This window comes from Primulina eburnea, chromosome 6 (genome assembly GCF_022965805.1).
Source record: "Primulina eburnea isolate SZY01 chromosome 6, ASM2296580v1, whole genome shotgun sequence".
NCBI lineage: Eukaryota > Viridiplantae > Streptophyta > Magnoliopsida > Lamiales > Gesneriaceae > Primulina > Primulina eburnea.
This window is the reverse complement of record NC_133106.1, coordinates 37,136,192-37,154,301: the sequence shown is the minus strand read 5'-3', so window position 1 is coordinate 37,154,301 and position 18,110 is coordinate 37,136,192. Positions and strand designations below refer to the sequence as shown.

The 18,110-nt window shown below is 34.4% G+C and overlaps 2 protein-coding genes across 3 annotated transcripts; one reads left to right on the top strand and one right to left on the bottom strand.

Annotated features, from left to right (window-relative positions):
- Positions 1–2,460: 2,460 nt before the first annotated feature.
- On the bottom strand, positions 2,461–8,300 carry LOC140834972 (nuclear pore complex protein NUP96). 2 transcript variants are annotated; one of them, XM_073200218.1, is made up of 6 exons: positions 8,166–8,300; positions 4,744–7,375; positions 4,296–4,419; positions 3,659–3,807; positions 3,384–3,481; positions 2,461–2,719 (listed from the first exon to the last, which is right to left on the bottom strand). In XM_073200218.1, the coding sequence occupies exons 2-6, from the start codon at positions 7,318–7,320 to the stop codon at positions 2,485–2,487; spliced, it is 3,183 nt and encodes a 1,060-aa protein (XP_073056319.1). In that variant the 5' UTR covers positions 7,321–7,375; positions 8,166–8,300; the 3' UTR covers positions 2,461–2,484. The 2 variants fall into 2 exon arrangements, with proteins under 2 accessions (XP_073056319.1, XP_073056320.1); XM_073200219.1 differs by having other exon boundaries at positions 2,461–2,680.
- A 3,267-nt stretch (positions 8,301–11,567) lies between these two features.
- Positions 11,568–16,930, top strand: LOC140834973 (ATPase 9, plasma membrane-type-like). Its single transcript, XM_073200220.1, has 15 exons — positions 11,568–11,763; positions 12,493–12,612; positions 12,704–12,802; positions 12,919–13,056; positions 13,146–13,460; positions 13,735–14,061; positions 14,198–14,317; positions 14,446–14,568; positions 14,686–14,790; positions 14,861–15,170; positions 15,339–15,853; positions 15,975–16,148; positions 16,248–16,430; positions 16,507–16,688; positions 16,796–16,930. Exons 1-15 carry the CDS (start codon positions 11,707–11,709, stop codon positions 16,890–16,892), a joined length of 2,865 nt encoding a protein of 954 aa, XP_073056321.1. The 5' UTR covers positions 11,568–11,706; the 3' UTR covers positions 16,893–16,930.
- Positions 16,931–18,110: the final 1,180 nt, after the last annotated feature.

Here is an 18,110-nt window from a genome sequence, read left to right as displayed (position 1 = left end):
TAATGATTACGAATTCTCTCAAATTGAATTCAAATAATATTTCACAAAATCCAAGAAAATGATAAAAAAATATACTGAATAATATAACGTATGCTTGATTACATTATGTGATAATAAAAATATTTTTTTAGAATGATAAAACTAGAAAATTTAACTTGGAATTTAATTTTCTTTGCATAATTTTTTTTCCATATTTAAATTTTATATATTAAAAAAACACACTTAAAGTGTCATTCATCACAATTTCAACACATCTAATACTTTCCCTTAATAGGTTGAAAGAGGGCACTCATATGTTGTTAATTCTTATATTAATATTTGATTATAAATAATCTAGTAAAATATTTAATGCAAAAAGATTTAAGTTTTTTTTGGAATTATATTTACAAAACATTTCGAATTTGGTAGCAAAATTCTAAGAAAAATAAAGAAGGATAATTGATTTCCAGAAGAGCGTGAATTTTCAAACTTGAGTGTTCTTTATTTTCCTATTATCGAATTATTACCGCTGCCAGCCGAGTGAACAAAATTTGTAGTAATCATCAGATGTAGCAAAATCTTAATTTTTTGGTGTAAAATCTTGAAAAAGTCAGGATTCTGTTTGGATAAGTAAATAAAAAAAAATCACAAAAATATTTTTTACAAACGTTTAATAAAATGTTTTAAAAATTGTTTTATGAATAAATATATGTTTCAACATTTATTTTATAAAAATGTTTTGGACATTTATTTAAAAAACGTTTTTATAGTTAAAAATAATTTATAAAAACTTTTATAAACATGATGCTATTTTTTTTAAACATGTCTAAACACTACATTACGCTTTTAAGTCACCCCAAAATGAAAACATGACACTTTATTTAACAAATTACACACATAACTAATCTCTTATATTTTATTAGCCCTTTTCGTTTTTATTTTAAGCAAAACCTTTTGTGAGACGGTCTCACGGATCGTATTTTGTTATACAGGTTTCTTATTTAGGTCATTCATGAAAATTATTATTTTTTATGATAAAAGTATCAATTTTTATTATGAATATCAGTAGGGTTTACTCATCTCGTAGATAAAGATTCGTGAGACCGTCTCACAAGAGACACACTCTTTATTTTTTCGGTGTCACAAAAAACAATTTCAATTTTTTTCTTTAAAAAAGGATTTTTTAAAAAATAATCTTACTCTCTCGTTAATCTTTCAAATGAAAACATTTTGAACAAATCAGGTTAATAAAAACTTTAGTCATCATTTTAATTTATTTTAATTTCCTTCTAATCTATGCACTTTTACAAGTAACAATTTCTCCTTTCGATTTTAAGATATCAAAAAATAAATCAATACACATAATTTTGTACTTTATTCATTCTCTTGACATGTATATATGCAACATGTGTAAGTAAAATACAATAACAGATGGAGATTCAAATTTTGAAGAAGATAAAGTAAAATACAATAAAAGATGGAGGTTCAAATTTGAAAAAAACGAGCATACTTTTTTAAAAAAACGAAGCAATATAATTTTTTATCAGAATAAATTTTTAAACAGAATTGCCTCATGTCCCTCATGTCGACTTCATATATGAACAACTCACGCTTAAATTTTTTGTAAAAGCTTGTTTGTGACGAACTTACGGATCGTATTTTGTGAGATATATCTCTTATTTAAGTCATCCATGAAAAATATTATTTTTTATGCTAAGAGTATTACTTTTTATTGTGAATATCAATAAGATTGACCTTTCTCACAGATAAAGATTCGTGAAACCGTCTCACAATAGACTTACTCTAATTTTTTTTTTTGTCGATATACCATTCTTTTATGGATTTTCGATAATTTATTACAAACAATATGACGTGCCAATTGTTAATTGTTGATTAAAAGTATGTAATTAGGAATTTACATCGTTTGTATCCTCAAGATTTTGCTTCAGACTCCAGGATTTGTAATATCGCCCGGATATTACAATATACTTCTAAATATTTTTTATTAGTGAATTTTTATTTACCGATGAAAAAATACAATTCAAAAGATATTATGGAGAAACTGAACGTAATTATAATCTTTTACTATTTATTAAGTTTAAGCATATTAGAATAACTGTTTTTGGTATCTTTGGTCTATTTTTTGGTTTCCCTATTTTGCCCCTATTTGATATCAAAATTACATTTTTGTTTTTTTTTTAATTTCAAAAAACATTTTTGTTTTATTTTTTTTATTATAATTATTCAAATAGCACTTTAGTACCTCGATAATTTGTCAAATTTCATTTTAGTCCATAAATAATTATAAAAAAAAATTGTACACACATGCACCGCGTGTGCAGAGTAGCTAATATTTATGAAGATGACAAACCGCACCCCAAAAGAAATTCCCGCCCACTAATTGACAGTTATGTTTGCTTACAACACCATATGCCACAGTTTCAATCAACGGCACTTTCTACTCACAAGTATTATTCATGCAATGTGAAGGGGGGAAGAAAAGGATTACTGTGCCATTTCTGAAAGACATGATGTGAAAAGTGAAACGGAGTCTTGCAAATGGTATGACCGTAAATTTTCAGGTATGGGTGCAGTAAAAACCGTGTTGAAGCAGCTTAACTGAACCTCGCCCGATGAACCTTCGGGACTATCAGAAAGAAGAAGGCTGCAGACTTCTTCTGCCATCTTCGAGCACACAACTCTGAGGTTTAAAGATAATAGATTAGCTGTTTGTATGCTGCTGAAACAGAGAAAACACAAATAGATGGCTTTCGCAACAAAATAATATAAATACTAGTACTTTAGGGAAAACAATATTTAAAAAATGCAGCTTCATCCAAGAACATTGGAATATAGAGGAGATGGCAGAAAATTGTGTTTCTTATCACCGGAAAAAATGACTTGTTATAAAGCAAAAGATCCCGCAGACGAGATCTGAAGTAAAGCTATTCGGCAATATGCTAAAGGTAAACTGCAGGAGTCGCCATTCAAAGTGGCAATTTTGCGAAAGAAAACAAGAACTCCACAACAATAACAGGACTGCAAGATCAAAAGCTCGCGACCAGTGAAGTAGTGCAAAAGTAGCTGAAACTAAAGCAGCCAAGGTCGAGCTTGATGTCTTGGCATATTGAATAGTAGACTCTTTTATATATCGACCTTTATATTCACTATATATATATATATATATATATATATATCAAGATATATATATATCAAGACCATTAAGTACAGCTGGACGGTTGGAAGATTCACACATACGTCATCTAAATTTCTGTTGGGAACCCCAAACAATTTATGAACTGGTGTGTACTAAGGTATCAACAATGGAATTTAAGGAAAAGAACTATTCTGACATATTGACATGCTTCTAACGCATCAATAACCACGAGTTCAAACATCAATACCTTGCATCAAGTGATAATTTGCTGCCTGAAACAGCCAAACATTTGTTCAGGCGGACAATAAAATCCGTGCATTCATCATTCTTGTTCTCAAGAGTGCCCTGCCAAATTAAGACTGGAAAATCAGGAAAAGAATGCAAGTATCGGCAAATAATTATCATAGGAATATCAGAAAGCTTTATAGGTGCCAGTAAACATAATATCAGCTTCATAACCAACATGATCTCAATACTGAGAATTACTAATTCTGTAACTACAAAAAGAAAAGCAGGTTGTACCAGTTCAGTCATGGTATTGCTGTCTTCTTGCAATGAACTTCTTAAGACATAAAATGAAATAAAAATTCCGGCCCCAATGTCCCAATCTTCAATTTCTGACTTGTGGTCCTCCAAGGTAGTTGCAAGCCTCCATATCTCTGAATGTTTTGCTGCATGACAATGACATTAACAAAATCTCTTTATTTAATCTGCCATGGATACATCATCTGGAACAAACTATTTGAGTGACATATCTTGTGGAAGTTAAGCGCCAGACCCAAAAGCACATGCATCCAAAAAAATTAGTTTCTGAACCACTTCCAATTTAACCAAATTAATGACACACTATAAAATGCAGGAGTATTCAATCCTATATCCTCTTCTAATTGCATTATTCAACCGGAAAATATTGTCATGCAGATAAACGGAAAAAACACTGTAGCTAATCAAGCATATCAAAGTTCCAACACACAAAGAGTAAACAGTTGTAAATTCTGCTCAGATTAATGAAAGCTATCTGAATCTAGGCACCCTTTTAAATATATAACTGTGAAGTACCTCACATGGCATAAAACATTCAAAAGAACCAACTGATCAATGATGGACAACAAATTAGACTCAGTGGAGAATCATAAAGAAAGACCAGAAAACTTTCTACCTGACAAAAACAGAGAATAAGCGACTGAAGTAAAAAAAATTGAGTGAGCTTTCTGCCAGTGTGAAGATTCAATAAAGTGATGCATGGCCTTCGTGAGGTCACCATTGTAACTAAAATATATGGCCTGCATTTAAAAAAGAAACAAGAGAAAATATGAGTAACGCATGAGAAAAAATTCCATAGTTGCCACCATCAGTGAAAGTGAATAAGAAGCACTCCTAAGCTATTGCAAGTATTCTATGGAAAAAGTTATTTTACTGAGGCCTCCATGTAATTGACTCATTCAATATTCCTAGTACGACATGAGCATGTGATACAATCTCAATAATACCAGCAACAATTAAGAACCGGATTTTAGTAAAATTGGTCATAACGAGCTTCAAGAAAGGTAAAGCAAAACCATTAATCCACGAAAATATTCAAACTGGTCCAAGAAACACTAACTCACCAAAGCTTCATGCAACCATGAAGAAGGGACACCTAGGCTTTCAATGAACCTCCATTGTGAGTCCTGTGCACTCCAAACTTCACAATACTGGAGGAGAATTTCCCTTATGACAGAAGTTTGCAGATAAGGATAATCTTCACGATGTGTCATATGAAGCACCACATATATGGCCCAGTGGCATTGCCCTACACAGAGCAACTGAGAAACAAATCCCATGTCAAGAACATGGAGATCATTCGAACTAAAAGTTCCGATGGCTTCTAAAACTGAACGGTGATGCCAAATCATGTGATAATCAAGTGGATCATTTGTTGAGGCAAAAGCACTGAACATGGTCTTTAGAGCACCAAAATCATCTTCTTGTCTAGCATGAAGAAGCATGAGATAATATGCAAGGTCAAAATGTTCACCTAATTCCCAATTGCCAGCTTCTTCTATTGGTCCTTCATCAACATAAACTGGAACTGGATATGGAGCATTTCCATCATTAAGAAGCTTCTGGTAAGTATTAAAAACAACAGGCAATGAAATATCAGGTGGAAACTGATACCACATTAACAGTCCTAGGAACCTTCTCCAGTCAATTTTTACATCGTGCAGCGCTTCGTGAATGTTTCCAGCAAGTAATTCAAGAAGCCTTACCCTATTCTCTTCAAAAAAATTAAAATCCATTCCATTTTTTCTCCAAATATCAAGCTGATGAGCAATATCTGAACGAGATGTAGGGGACCCACCAGCCTGGCTCAGCAGACAGGATAGTCTTACATCCCCTCTAGAAGCGGCAAGCTCCACGGCAGCATCCAGCTGACGACCAGTAAGAAGCAAGAATATGTGCTCTAAATCATTGGACTCGTCTAGTGAACTAATATCCTCTTGTACACGGTGGTAAACACTTTCTTGAAGCCAATAACTAAACTCTGCCCGCCTCATAAGTGGCAGTGCTTCCAGGTCAACTTCAGGATAATTTTGCCTCCCATCCGGTACCATATCTCCCTCGTCATCGGCTTCAAGAGACTTAAATTCTGCACTCATTTTCCTCGATGAAAAGAGAACTTTTACTAATTCCCAAACCATTACTTGGTGCATGAATAGAACGCGAGGGAGCCGTGGTAAACTTGACACCTCTAATTGCTTCTCAATTATCTCAATGTAACTTCGACAAACCTCTGGAAGTGTCAGTTGGTTACAGACAAGCTTTTGAAGCTTCAAATCAAAGGTTCCCAGATCAACTCTTTTTATAACATGGTTCAGTTGCCTGTGAAGATTGAGGGGGGAATCAAAGCAAAGGTCGATGAGTTCCTTATTCACTTTATTACTCTCATCTCTAATCACGTTGTCAATTGCAACCTTTTGAAGATTAATCACAGAGGATAATACACATTGAGCATTAGCACTGCCAACAGGCATACCAGAATGAACAAGGACTCCATTGGGTCCCCATCCTACTCGAAAAGACCTACCCATAAACAATGCAGCATCAACTACCATATGTGAATGACTTCCGGATAATGGTGTTTTGTGAAGTTTAAGATCCAGCTTAAAACCTTCAGATGTAGACACCTTTAGATGCAAACCTTTATTCTGTTGAGCCATCAACATGGACCCCTGGCAGTTAGAACTAAAACTTCCAGGGTTATACTCTATTAGAGCTAATGGTGTCTTGCGAACCAAATGGGGGCTCATCTTATGCTCTGTCTTTGAAGAAGAATGGAGTAATGAAGAAGTTGATGGTTCTTTAGCAAATGTTGGACTATCACGTGAATGCATGCCACTAAAACCCTCTGCCTCAACTTCCTCGGCAGGAAACAATAACATTCTCAATTCTTTCATCCTAATCGGGTCAAGCCCAAGATGAGCAGGAAGAGAATGTGACAGCAGAGTTGGATCTTCCAAGGCAGTCACTTCATCAACATCTGAATCCTCATTGTCATTCATTTCAGTTGGAACTTCAGCTTCCGGAGACACATCATTCATTACATTATCCTCTTCATCTTCACTCAGACCAAATCTGCTAAAATGCTGTACCAAGAATTTCCATTCACCATTAAGTGGATCAAATGAGAGAAATTGTGCCCCTTGACTCCCCGTCTTGTGTTTCAATGTCCTCACAATTTTTCTTATGCGCCCCTCGGTAAAATAATCCAAAGGTTTTAGTCGCAGGGCTAAAGTTACTTCAGCTTTCTTGTTGAGGCCCTGACCAACCACGGGCTTGGAACTTTCATCCTCATAGACAATAACTTCGCATCTATTGAATTTGATGATGTTGTCTAAATCCAAAAATCTGATATCAGTCTCCCCAACAAATTTAACCCATCCATAACCAACCCTTCCAACAGTAAAATCTAGGACTCTGCTACAGTAACCTGGATTTGTAAACTCCTGAATAGCTAACTCACTTAAGCAAGGTTTCGTATAATAATCTGAGCGTCGTAGCGTTGGTAAGGAAGTTCCAACTTGACGAGAAACCTGACATGAGAGAAAAGTATCCACCCCGTCAACAGAAATTCTTCTTCTCTTGTGCAGAGCCTGGGGACCATGAACTGACTCAAGCATTCTTAAATCAACTTCCATGCTCATCTCGAAAGATTCGTGATACAGGAGCTAGGCATCAAGCAAAGTACATAGAGTAACCCTGATAAATACACAGGCTGCTCAATTAGCATGAGCAACACGTAATGTAAATGTGAATACAAGCATGAAATCAAAATTCTCAGAGAGAATCGAGGAATTCAACACACACGTGAATTTCATTTACCCTGCATGATATGTTCAATCACATATACCACGTGTGAAAATTAAAGTGGTCTACCCCTGTTTTTAAAGATAGTTGCTAACATGTCCTAAAGAAAAAGAAAGTTGTGAAATGACATGTCTTCACTCAAAACTAATATTACATCAAATTCCAAAAGATTCACGTTGAAAAATCTGGCAACTTGTTCATTTGCAAACAAATGGAGTGAACGTCCACTGTTTTTTAAGAACATTTGCCACTTCTGCTTATGGGGATTTGGGGAAGTTAATTCTCGCTTGCACACTATCGTTTCAGACAAAATTCTTGAATGATCTACAACTATAAAAGATAAACCCCAACAGATTTAATGCACTTGAAAACAGTTCCACTATTGTAAGATATGACAACTCAAAAGCCCATCCCTTTACCATAACCCAATTGGATATGTTCGAGCCAGCAAGCCAAGAAAGAAGTACAATCAGCAGAGAAGTAGCACATATTATACTTAGTTAAAGTACCATGCTCCTAACAAGAACCCTGGAATCGCCGAAAACGAGTTACCAACCATAGTAATTATCCAATAAACAGCCTACGAAGAAACTATGAGCTAAATTGAAAAATCACAAACAAGTCTGACACTAAAAATCGAAGGAACTGATTCACAAAAGCGGACACGAAGAAAAAAACTGACCAGTTTACGTGTTTGAGCTTGCCCGGGCTCGCTCGTGCCTCCAGTGTGAGATGCATATCCAGCAGCGCGGGGGAGAAGAGAAGGGGTTTTAGGGCGCTAATTCGAAGTCAGATTTAAGGAGGGGCCGCTTTGATATTTGTCCATTGCTAAGAGGCAAGAGGCAACTTTCGGGGTTTTTTTTTATTAATTTAAAATAAAAAAATCAAAAATAAATTAAAAATAAATTAAAAATAAATTAATTTGCAAAAGTATTTTAATTCGCGCTTAAAGCACATACGTTCCACGTGGACGAGCATCCGCACTTTGTAAGCATGGACGAACATTGTATATTATTATGATTATTGTTTTTATAATTTTTAATAATTAATTTAATTTGAATATATTATTATTATTTATTATAATTTTTAATTATCAATTTAATTCGAATGAAAAATATAAAATATAAATATTTATAATATAGTTTAATTATTAAATATTTTGTATTATTTGATTTGGTGATTGAAAAATTAAAATTTTTATGTTGTGATTAATATTTTATTTTAATGTTGTGATTGAAATTCAACTAATAATAATTGCTTAAATATAAATAAACAATGTACATTTACGATAGAATGAAAATATTGTAATTCAGTATAAGTTTTATCGATAATATATGCTAAAGTTAAACATCTTATTGGTGTATTGATGAAATACTACTATTTTTATTCCCCTTCAATCCACTCATATCTCTTTAATTTTCTCATTTCAATCCTTTCGTATATCTAATTTTTCAATCACCCAACTAAATAATACAAAATATTTAATAATTAACATATATTATAAATATTGATATTTTATATTTTTAATTCGAATTAAATTATTAATAATAAAAATAATAATAATAATAATATTCGAATTAAATTAATTATTAAAAATTATAATAAATAATAATAATAATAATAATATATAGTGCTCGTCCACATGGAGCGTTCGCGCTTTGTAAGCGTGGATTAAAGTACTTTTGCAAATTAAATATTTTGAAATATTTTTTATTTTTAAATTAATAATAAAAAATCACAAAATGAAGAAATTCAGATTTTTATTTTTTTAATAAATTAAGAAATTTATTATATACAGTCAACATTTTTTAAGCCAAACAACTTTGTATTAAAAACATACTTTTTACAGTTTTAGTTTTTTTATTGAATTTGATAATTTGGCATTAAATTGATTTTATTTTTTAAAATAAAATCATTTTTATTACTGTTTTTTATATTTCCATAACATACAGTGTCATAACTTTCAATAAAATAAAATACAGTGATGTAGAGTATATACATATGTGAGTGTAATCAATTTAAAATTTGAAATATATTATATAATGATATAATAAGTTAATTTACTGTATAAAAATACTGATGGCAATATTTTAAGTAAATAGGTTGTGCATTTATTGAAAAATAATTAATTATTTTGTTCTACTTTTTCGAATTGCGATATGAAATCCAATAATTCTTTTTGAGATGCATGTTTACCTACTCATAAAATCTTCCCAAAATTATACTTCTCAAAGACCAAAAATCTCATTTCAAATGTAAAAAATGAAATTTTATTCTTTTTCTTATTTTATAATAAATAAAATAAATTAAAATAAAAAATAAATGTCAAACAGTATACAGAAAGAGATAAATAGTTGGCTATAATATAATATTCTACATCTTATTTATCATTAACTTATCCTTATATTATATATCACACGTTTATCCTATCAGTTGTACTAAATTATGCCTAAAAATATAATATAAAACAAGAATCCCTCGCCTCCATCCAATCCTTGCTTTATTTGAATGAAAAACCACGCAGCGTTGATTTAAAAGTAACGCTCTCCTAAAAGCAATCACTGTCCTTCCAAACAAACTAATTTCCGTAAAAATTTGACAAGCCGAGTTTATTTTATTTTTAAAAAAGGGAAAATATAAAACCATGCCAATTTTTAGACAAAAATTTATGTCGTCATTATCATGTAATCTCATTTAGTATGTTATATGCCTATACTTCTTAGACAAAAATTTGTGTGAGACGGTTTCACAGGTCGTATTTGTGAGACGGATCTTTTATTTGGGTCACCCATGAAAAAGTATTACTTTTTATGCTAAGTGTATAACTTTTTATTGTGAATATGGATAGGGTTGACCCGTCTCACAGATTATGATCCGTGAGACGGTCTCACATGATATTCACTCTACTTCTTAACAATTGATTTTATTTAACAAAAATAGAATACTACTTACTTTAAATAAAAAAATATATTAACAAAATAAGTTTATACATTCTAAATATTTTGTCGTATTTCACAATGTAACAGCTGCAATAATATCATAATAACCAAAACACGACCATTTTCTTAAAACAAATTTCGTGTGTTTGGTTGGTCATTGGATTTTGACTCTTTGAATAGTAAAATTGGATATTAGTCATGAACTTCGGGTTTTTCACTTTTCTTTTTAATCTTATTTTGTTAGAGCACTGAATGACGCCGAAAATTATCGTGCTTTGTCTATAGAGAATGATGAAGTGATATGAAAAAAATAACATAACATCATAAGGCAAAAACTTGTATGAGACGGTCTCACGATATCTTATTTAGGTTATCCATGAAAAAATATTATGTTTTATGCTAAGGGTGTGTTTGGTTGAGTGGATTAAATAAGGATAGATTAATAGTCAAATATTTATTGTTAAAATTTTAAGATGTTTTAATAATCATTTTGACCCGGTTTAAGATCCAATTTTATTAATCAAATAGTTATCCATAAAATTGGATCTTAAACCGGGTCAAAATGATTATTAAAACAACTTAAAATTTTAACGATAAATATTTGACTATTAATCTATCTTTATTTAATCCACTCAACCAAACATAAGAGTATTACTTTTTATTGTGAATATAAGTAGGTTTGACTTATCTCACGGATTAAGATCCGTGAGACTGTCTCACATGAGACTCATTCACATCAAAAAATACTCAATGTGACAAAACAAGTCCCAAAAAAAAAAACCAATTCACAGGACCAAGATTATTTGTAGTGGTTTTATTTCCATTAAAAATTAGATAACATTTATATATAATTTATTAATATATTTAAATACAAGAAATAGAGTGTTAATTGATTAAATGCCATCTAAAAGCATATTAACCTCTAACAGCGACTAAAACACTGGGTCCGCCACCAACAAACTAGAGCGGTAGTTGATAAAGCAATGGTAATCCACCATCGTCTCACTCTCCTGTTATATAATTTAATTAATTTCTCTCTTTTTTTTTGTATTCAAATAAATAGTAAATACTACTACGACTCGATCTGTATTTATATAAAGGACTCGACCTTCTCTAAACAATATTGGAACTCACGTGGAGCCCTAGCTAGAGGAGCGATACTTTTCGTTGGATTTTTGAAGCGGATACGAAGATTTTCCATATCAAAGCATTTTGACGGATTAATATAGAGAATCACCGTCGATTTTACGTGATTTTTCTGGGTAGAGTGAAATAAAGAAGACAATGGCGGCGAATGGTGGTATCAGTTTGGAGGAGATAAAAAAGGAGAATGTCGATCTGGTAATGCAGATAGTTCATTTTATATCATGTTTATCGGATTTTTTTCTCCTTGTTTTTGTATTTAAACTTGTACTGCTGTACATGCATGTTCTTGATTTACGTAAAAGACTGACTGATTTGAATTGTAATACATTTTGATTTTCGTATTATGCCGATTCGGATTATTCTTTACTGTTTATCTGGTACTTTTCTAGCATTGTTTTCAGTTTTTTGAATCACCACTTCCCAAAAAATGACTATTTTCGGCACTCAGATATATCTATATTCTCAGGAATGTGATGTACCTTGGAGTCATATGCATTTTCTTTGGTCCCCATTCCAGTGATCTTTTAAGCGGCAGCAATTATAAGAAATAGGCGTCGCTTAGTGAAATTTGTTTACGAGAAATCTACTCGAACATAAGGTGGAAGTAATACAACAAATAAGGATCAAACAAAAGACATCTTGGTTAAAATGTATTCTTCGGTTGGAATAGGCCATTTTTTGTTTATGATTAGCTCAAAATTAAATTAAATCATCTTCCTTGAAATTCAACATGCAATGATCACATTTATGTGACTGTGATTTGTCTCTGCGTAAAAGAAGCTCTAGATCAATAATTGGAAATACAGCCCCACTGATATTTTCAGTGTGTTAATAAGATTTTTATATTTAAGTGCTTGTCTTTTATATAAAACAATATAGCTGGCTTGTTTATTCAAAATTTATTTATTTTTTCTTGGAGTACAGGAGCACATACCCGTGGACGAAGTATTTAATCAACTGCAGTGCACAAAGGAGGGATTGACAACCAGTGAGGCCGAGAAGAGGCTCCAAATGTTTGGCCCCAATAAGCTAGAGGAGAAGGAGGCATTCTTCTTTTGTTATTCCCGTTTTCAATATGTCTTCTGTTTATTTTATGACAATAACATAGTCATTTCTCTAATTAATCACGAAACAGGAAAACAAGTTCCTCAAATTCTTGGGATTTATGTGGAATCCTTTGTCATGGGTGATGGAATCTGCTGCCATTATTGCTATTGCGTTGGCCAATGGACAGGTGATTATGATACACATTTGCACAACCAAAGCATTTTTATTGAAGCAGGTCTCCGTGATTTCTTCATCTAATCATCTTCCTTCTCAACTGTTGAAAAAACAACAATAATTGCGCAGGGAAGACCTCCAGATTGGCAGGATTTTGTCGGCATACTAGCTTTATTAATCATCAACTCCACCATTAGCTTCATTGAAGAGAATAATGCAGGCAACGCTGCAGCTGCTCTCATGGCAGGCCTTGCACCTAAGACTAAGGTTATCTCTTTTCTACACTTACTGTAAGAAGCATTGTACATTATTATTCTTGGTCTTAAATTGATTATAATACATTTGTTTACACATAGGTACTGAGGGATGGCAGATGGAGTGAGCAGGAAGCTGCCATCCTGGTACCTGGGGATATTGTCAGCATTAAGTTGGGAGATATCATCCCAGCAGATGCTCGACTACTTGAAGGGGATGCACTTAAAATTGATCAATCTGCACTCACTGGCGAGTCCTTGCCTGTGACGAAGCAACCAGGGTCTGAAGTATTTTCAGGTTCCACATGCAAACAAGGTGAGATCGAGGCTGTCGTCATTGCCACTGGAATTAACACATTTTTTGGTAAAGCTGCACATCTCGTTGACAGCACCCAGCAAGTTGGGCACTTCCAAAAGGTAAAACTTTTTTACAGTTATCGCCTTGATTGATCATTTGTTTTGCATGAATTGAAAGTGATTAATGAAGAGGAAGCAATGATCGTGGAATATAATGCACAACATCAATAATCATGGAAATATAATTGCTTCACTAGTAGACCTTTATTCTTCTTCTTCTTTTTTTATTTTGTTAACCAACAATTTCGGTGGTATTATGCACCGCATCCTGGCCATAATTTTGCCCATTCTCCTTCATAATTTTAATTGCATATCTGCATTTCTATTTGGCTAGGTGTTAACGTCCATAGGTAACTTCTGCATATGTTCTATTGCTGTGGGGATCATCATCGAGATATTAGTTATGTTCCCAATTCAGCGAAGAAAATACAGGGATGGAATAGACAATCTGCTTGTTCTTCTCATTGGAGGCATTCCCATTGCCATGCCAACGGTTTTATCCGTAACAATGGCAATTGGATCCCACAGGTTGTCGCAGCAGGGGGCAATCACTAAGAGGATGACTGCAATTGAAGAAATGGCCGGTATGGATGTTCTGTGTAGTGACAAAACTGGAACTCTCACCCTAAACAAGCTCACAGTGGACAAAAGCTTAATTGAGGTTGGTGATTTATAAAGAAAAACTAATCGAAAAGAAGTGGATCTGATTAACTTTTCGGGGGTATAGCATTACTATAAATGTATAACATAAGTAACTCTTGACTTCAGAGGAATACTTGCTAATCATGGATCTGCAGGTATATGTGAAGGACATGGACAAGGACACAGTAGTTCTGTTAGGGGCAAGAGCTTCAAGGGTGGAGAATCAGGATGCAATCGACGCTTGTATTGTTGGGATGCTTTCTGATCCCAAGGAGGTATTTATTATTGAGTACATCCTATGATGCTACAACTATAAAACGGAAAATTCTTGATAAGACTTAACGAAATCAGCATTCAACAGTACCCAAGGATTAAGAGTCTTGTTCCATTCTTATTCATCTAGGCAAGAGCAGGCATTACCGAGGTGCATTTCCTTCCATTCAATCCCGTGGACAAACGCACGGCCATTACATATATAGATGGCAACGGCAATTGGCACCGAGTAAGCAAAGGTGCGCCCGAACAGGTAAAACTACATCCTTTTAGAAAGTCCATTACAGATTTAGATTATGTGCTTTGTAACTGCAGCATAGTCTAATCCTTAATCATCCTGGATCCATTATTATTTTAAATGATCAATCAGATAGTTGAGCTTTGCCGCGTAAAGGATGATGTAAAAAGGAATGTTCACTCCATCATCGACAAGTTTGCTGAACGCGGTCTTCGCTCACTTGCTGTTTGTCAACAGGTTCATATATAATAATAATTCTTCCTCAAGATATCCTAATGTATATCTATGACTGTTTTCAACTTCACAGACTGTACCAGAGAAAACCAAGGAGAGCGCTGGAGGACCCTGGATCTTTGTCGGACTCCTGCCACTTTTTGACCCTCCAAGGCACGACAGTGCAGAGACAATTAAGCGTGCCCTTAATCTTGGTGTTAATGTTAAGATGATCACTGGTGATCAACTAGCAATTGCTAAGGAGACAGGTAGAAGGTTGGGAATGGGAACGAACATGTATCCTTCTTCCTCACTTCTTGGACAGCACAAAGATGAAAGTATTGCACACCTCCCCGTAGAAGAGTTAATTGAGAAGGCTGATGGCTTTGCCGGTGTCTTTCCCGGTGAGCTTGAGAAGATTTTAAAATTCAGAACTACTGTTTTAACTACCAAATAATTGGTGGGGGTTAGGCAAAACCCCCTACCTGTATGTTGAAATTTGAAACTTATTGATTAGCTAAGTTCATATATTATTACATTGGTCATGTGTACTGACTTGGAGAGCGACACAGAACACAAATATGAGATCGTGAAGAAGCTGCAAGAAAGAAACCATATCTGTGGAATGACGGGAGATGGTGTCAATGACGCCCCAGCATTAAAGAAAGCAGATATTGGCATTGCAGTGGCCGATGCTACTGACGCTGCCCAGAGTGCATCAGATATAGTACTTACAGAGCCAGGATTAAGTGTGATAGTGAGTGCTGTTTTGACCAGCCGTGCCATATTTCAGAGGATGAAGAACTACACAATCTATGCAGTTTCCATAACTATTCGTATTGTCCTTGGTTTCATGCTCATCGCACTCATCTGGAAGTTTGATTTCTCACCTTTCATGGTTTTGATAATCGCGATCCTTAATGATGGAACCATTATGACCATTTCAAAAGACAAAGTTAAGCCATCACCCATGCCCGACTCATGGAAGCTGAAAGAAATTTTTTTCACTGGAATTGTTCTTGGCACTTACCTTGCAGTGATGACCGTTATTTTCTTTTGGGCTGCTCAAGAATCTGACTTTTTCACGGTAGGAAACACTATTCTTGATACGCAAATGGGGTTGGGCACCTAACCTATAACAATTCAGCATCAGAAAATCAAGTTATAGTATATGTCCTTAATTCTCTGCCTTCACTACTAATTTGCAGGATAAATTTGGCGTAAGATCAATAAGGGACAATTACCACGAACTCAATTCAGCTCTTTATCTTCAAGTCAGTATCGTTAGCCAGGCTCTCATCTTCGTCACCAGATCAAGGAGCTGGTCTTATGTTGAACGGCCTGGTCTCCTCCTTCTGTCTGCCTTTTTTGTAGCACAGCTGGTAAGTGGCGCGTAAATGTAGTAAATATTAGATCCACTGTCCACTCCCTAGGAACATATACGTTATGTAAACATTCTATCGATATGGTTTCATCCGTAGATTGCAACTTTAATTGCGGTGTATGCAAACTGGGGATTTGCGAGGATCCACGGCATTGGTTGGGGCTGGGCTGGTGTAATATGGCTTTACAGCATTGTCTTCTACATCCCACTAGACATATTCAAGTTCTTTATCAGATTTGCGTTGAGTGGCAAAGCATGGAATAATATGATCGAGAACAAGGTAAGTGTTACTAGCCCATATCTGAACCGAAAATGAAAAACTGATCGGACGTTATTCTTTCCTTAAATTTCCACAGACCGCGTTCACATCAAAGAAGGATTATGGCCGGGGAGAAAGGGAAGCACAGTGGGCTACAGCACAACGTACGTTGCATGGCCTCCAGCAACCCAATACTTCAGAGCTCTTTAACGACAAAAACAACTACAGGGAATTATCTGAAATAGCAGAACAGGCCAGGAAGCGCGCTGAAGTTGCTAGGTAACTGTTTTTGAGGAAACTTGATCACCTACCTGTCGTATCTTTGAACGTGCTCAAAAGTTATGATATTTCTTAATCTGATTCCTTTCACATCCAAATTTGATCAGGTTAAGAGAACTTCATACTCTCAAGGGGCACGTTGAGTCGGTTGTGAAGCTGAAGGGCCTCGACATTGAGACGATTCAGCAACACTACACTGTGTGAGAGGCAGAAGCCGCGGGGAATATAAGAGAGGTCCTAGCCATTTTTCAGTTCTGGGATTTTAATTTTGAACTGGAGTAGGAGGTGTCGATGAATATCGTCGTTTAGACTAGAGATAGATTTGATTGATTATCTTTTTGGAACACTGTCTGCATTTTTTTTAGTATATACACGTATCCCATTTTGCTCCGCCTTATTTTATACAAGATAAATATAGTCTTTTAAAAATATAAAGAACCCTAAATTTTTTTTTTAAAAAAAAACGTAAATAACAGTCCCTTGGATGAAGATCCAGATTTGGCCTATTAATTATTCGCATAAATTATTAAAAATAGCGAAGGTGGCAACTTCACGAATTTTGTTTAGGTGGTTATTTGAGTTATAGGGTCAAGGGTAGGAAAAAATTCATTTGGTCAGGAGAATTAAATAAGATACATCATGTTAGTCAAGATGACATTATATTTTTTGTAGATCCACGAGATTAGGTCAATAAATTCACAGACATTAGACCACGTTATTAAATCGACCGTTGGACTATATATCACCAGGCCTGATTGGTCAAATTGTATAGTCCCGCCATTAATTTCCTCACCATTCACTTTCTATATAATAATGATATGTATTGAATCTTGTAAATAACACGTGTATAATGTAACGATATTTGCCTTTCTTTATATTTATAAATCTACACAATTATGTGCATAAGTGCTTATGCATAAGTCAAGATTTCATTCAAACAAACAAAAAACGCTGTTCAATTAACCATCAATACGCTTACGGAGCGCGGACGCTCCACACGTGGTGGATCAGCGTCCGCGCTCCGTAAGCACGGACGCTGGTCTATGTCAGCATCAGATAATATTAGCGACGGAAAATATAATAAAACCGTTGCTAATTTGCGACGGTTTATTAAACCGTCGCTAATAATAGCGACGGTTTATAATTCGTCGCTGTAATGGAATCTGCCACGGTTTCAAAAACCGTCGCTCATTTAGCAAAGGTTTTAACCGTCGATAAATGCCTAAAACCGTCGCTAAATGCGCATAATTTAATCAGACGAAAAAAAAGACAAGAAATAGGGGTGTTCATCGGTCGATTTTTTTCTCTATCTGCACTATGCACTAGGCGTGTTCATCGGTCGGTTCGGTTTTAAAAATATATGATCCGATACCCGAATCATTTTTATTCATATTGGTTCGGTTTTCTACCAAAACGGTTCGG

What these genes read in the sequence shown, in the direction of transcription:
- LOC140834972 (XM_073200218.1), bottom strand. Translation starts at nt 7,320, where the DNA reads ATGAGCATGGAAGTTGATTTAAGAATGCTTGAGTCAGTTCATGGTCCC. An exon ending in TTATTCTCTGTTTTTGTCAG is followed by an intron (nt 3,808 to 4,295) that starts GTAGAAAGTTTT and finishes ATTGTCATGCAG; the next exon opens with CAAAACATTCAGAGATATGG. An exon ending in AAATTATCACTTGATGCAAG is followed by an intron (nt 2,720 to 3,383) that starts GTATTGATGTTT and finishes TCTCTGTTTCAG; the next exon opens with CAGCATACAAACAGCTAATC.
- LOC140834973 (XM_073200220.1), top strand. Translation starts at nt 11,707, where the DNA reads ATGGCGGCGAATGGTGGTATCAGTTTGGAGGAGATAAAAAAGGAGAAT. An exon ending in AAAAGGAGAATGTCGATCTG is followed by an intron (nt 11,764 to 12,492) that starts GTAATGCAGATA and finishes CTTGGAGTACAG; the next exon opens with GAGCACATACCCGTGGACGA. An exon ending in TGGACAAAAGCTTAATTGAG is followed by an intron (nt 14,062 to 14,197) that starts GTTGGTGATTTA and finishes ATGGATCTGCAG; the next exon opens with GTATATGTGAAGGACATGGA.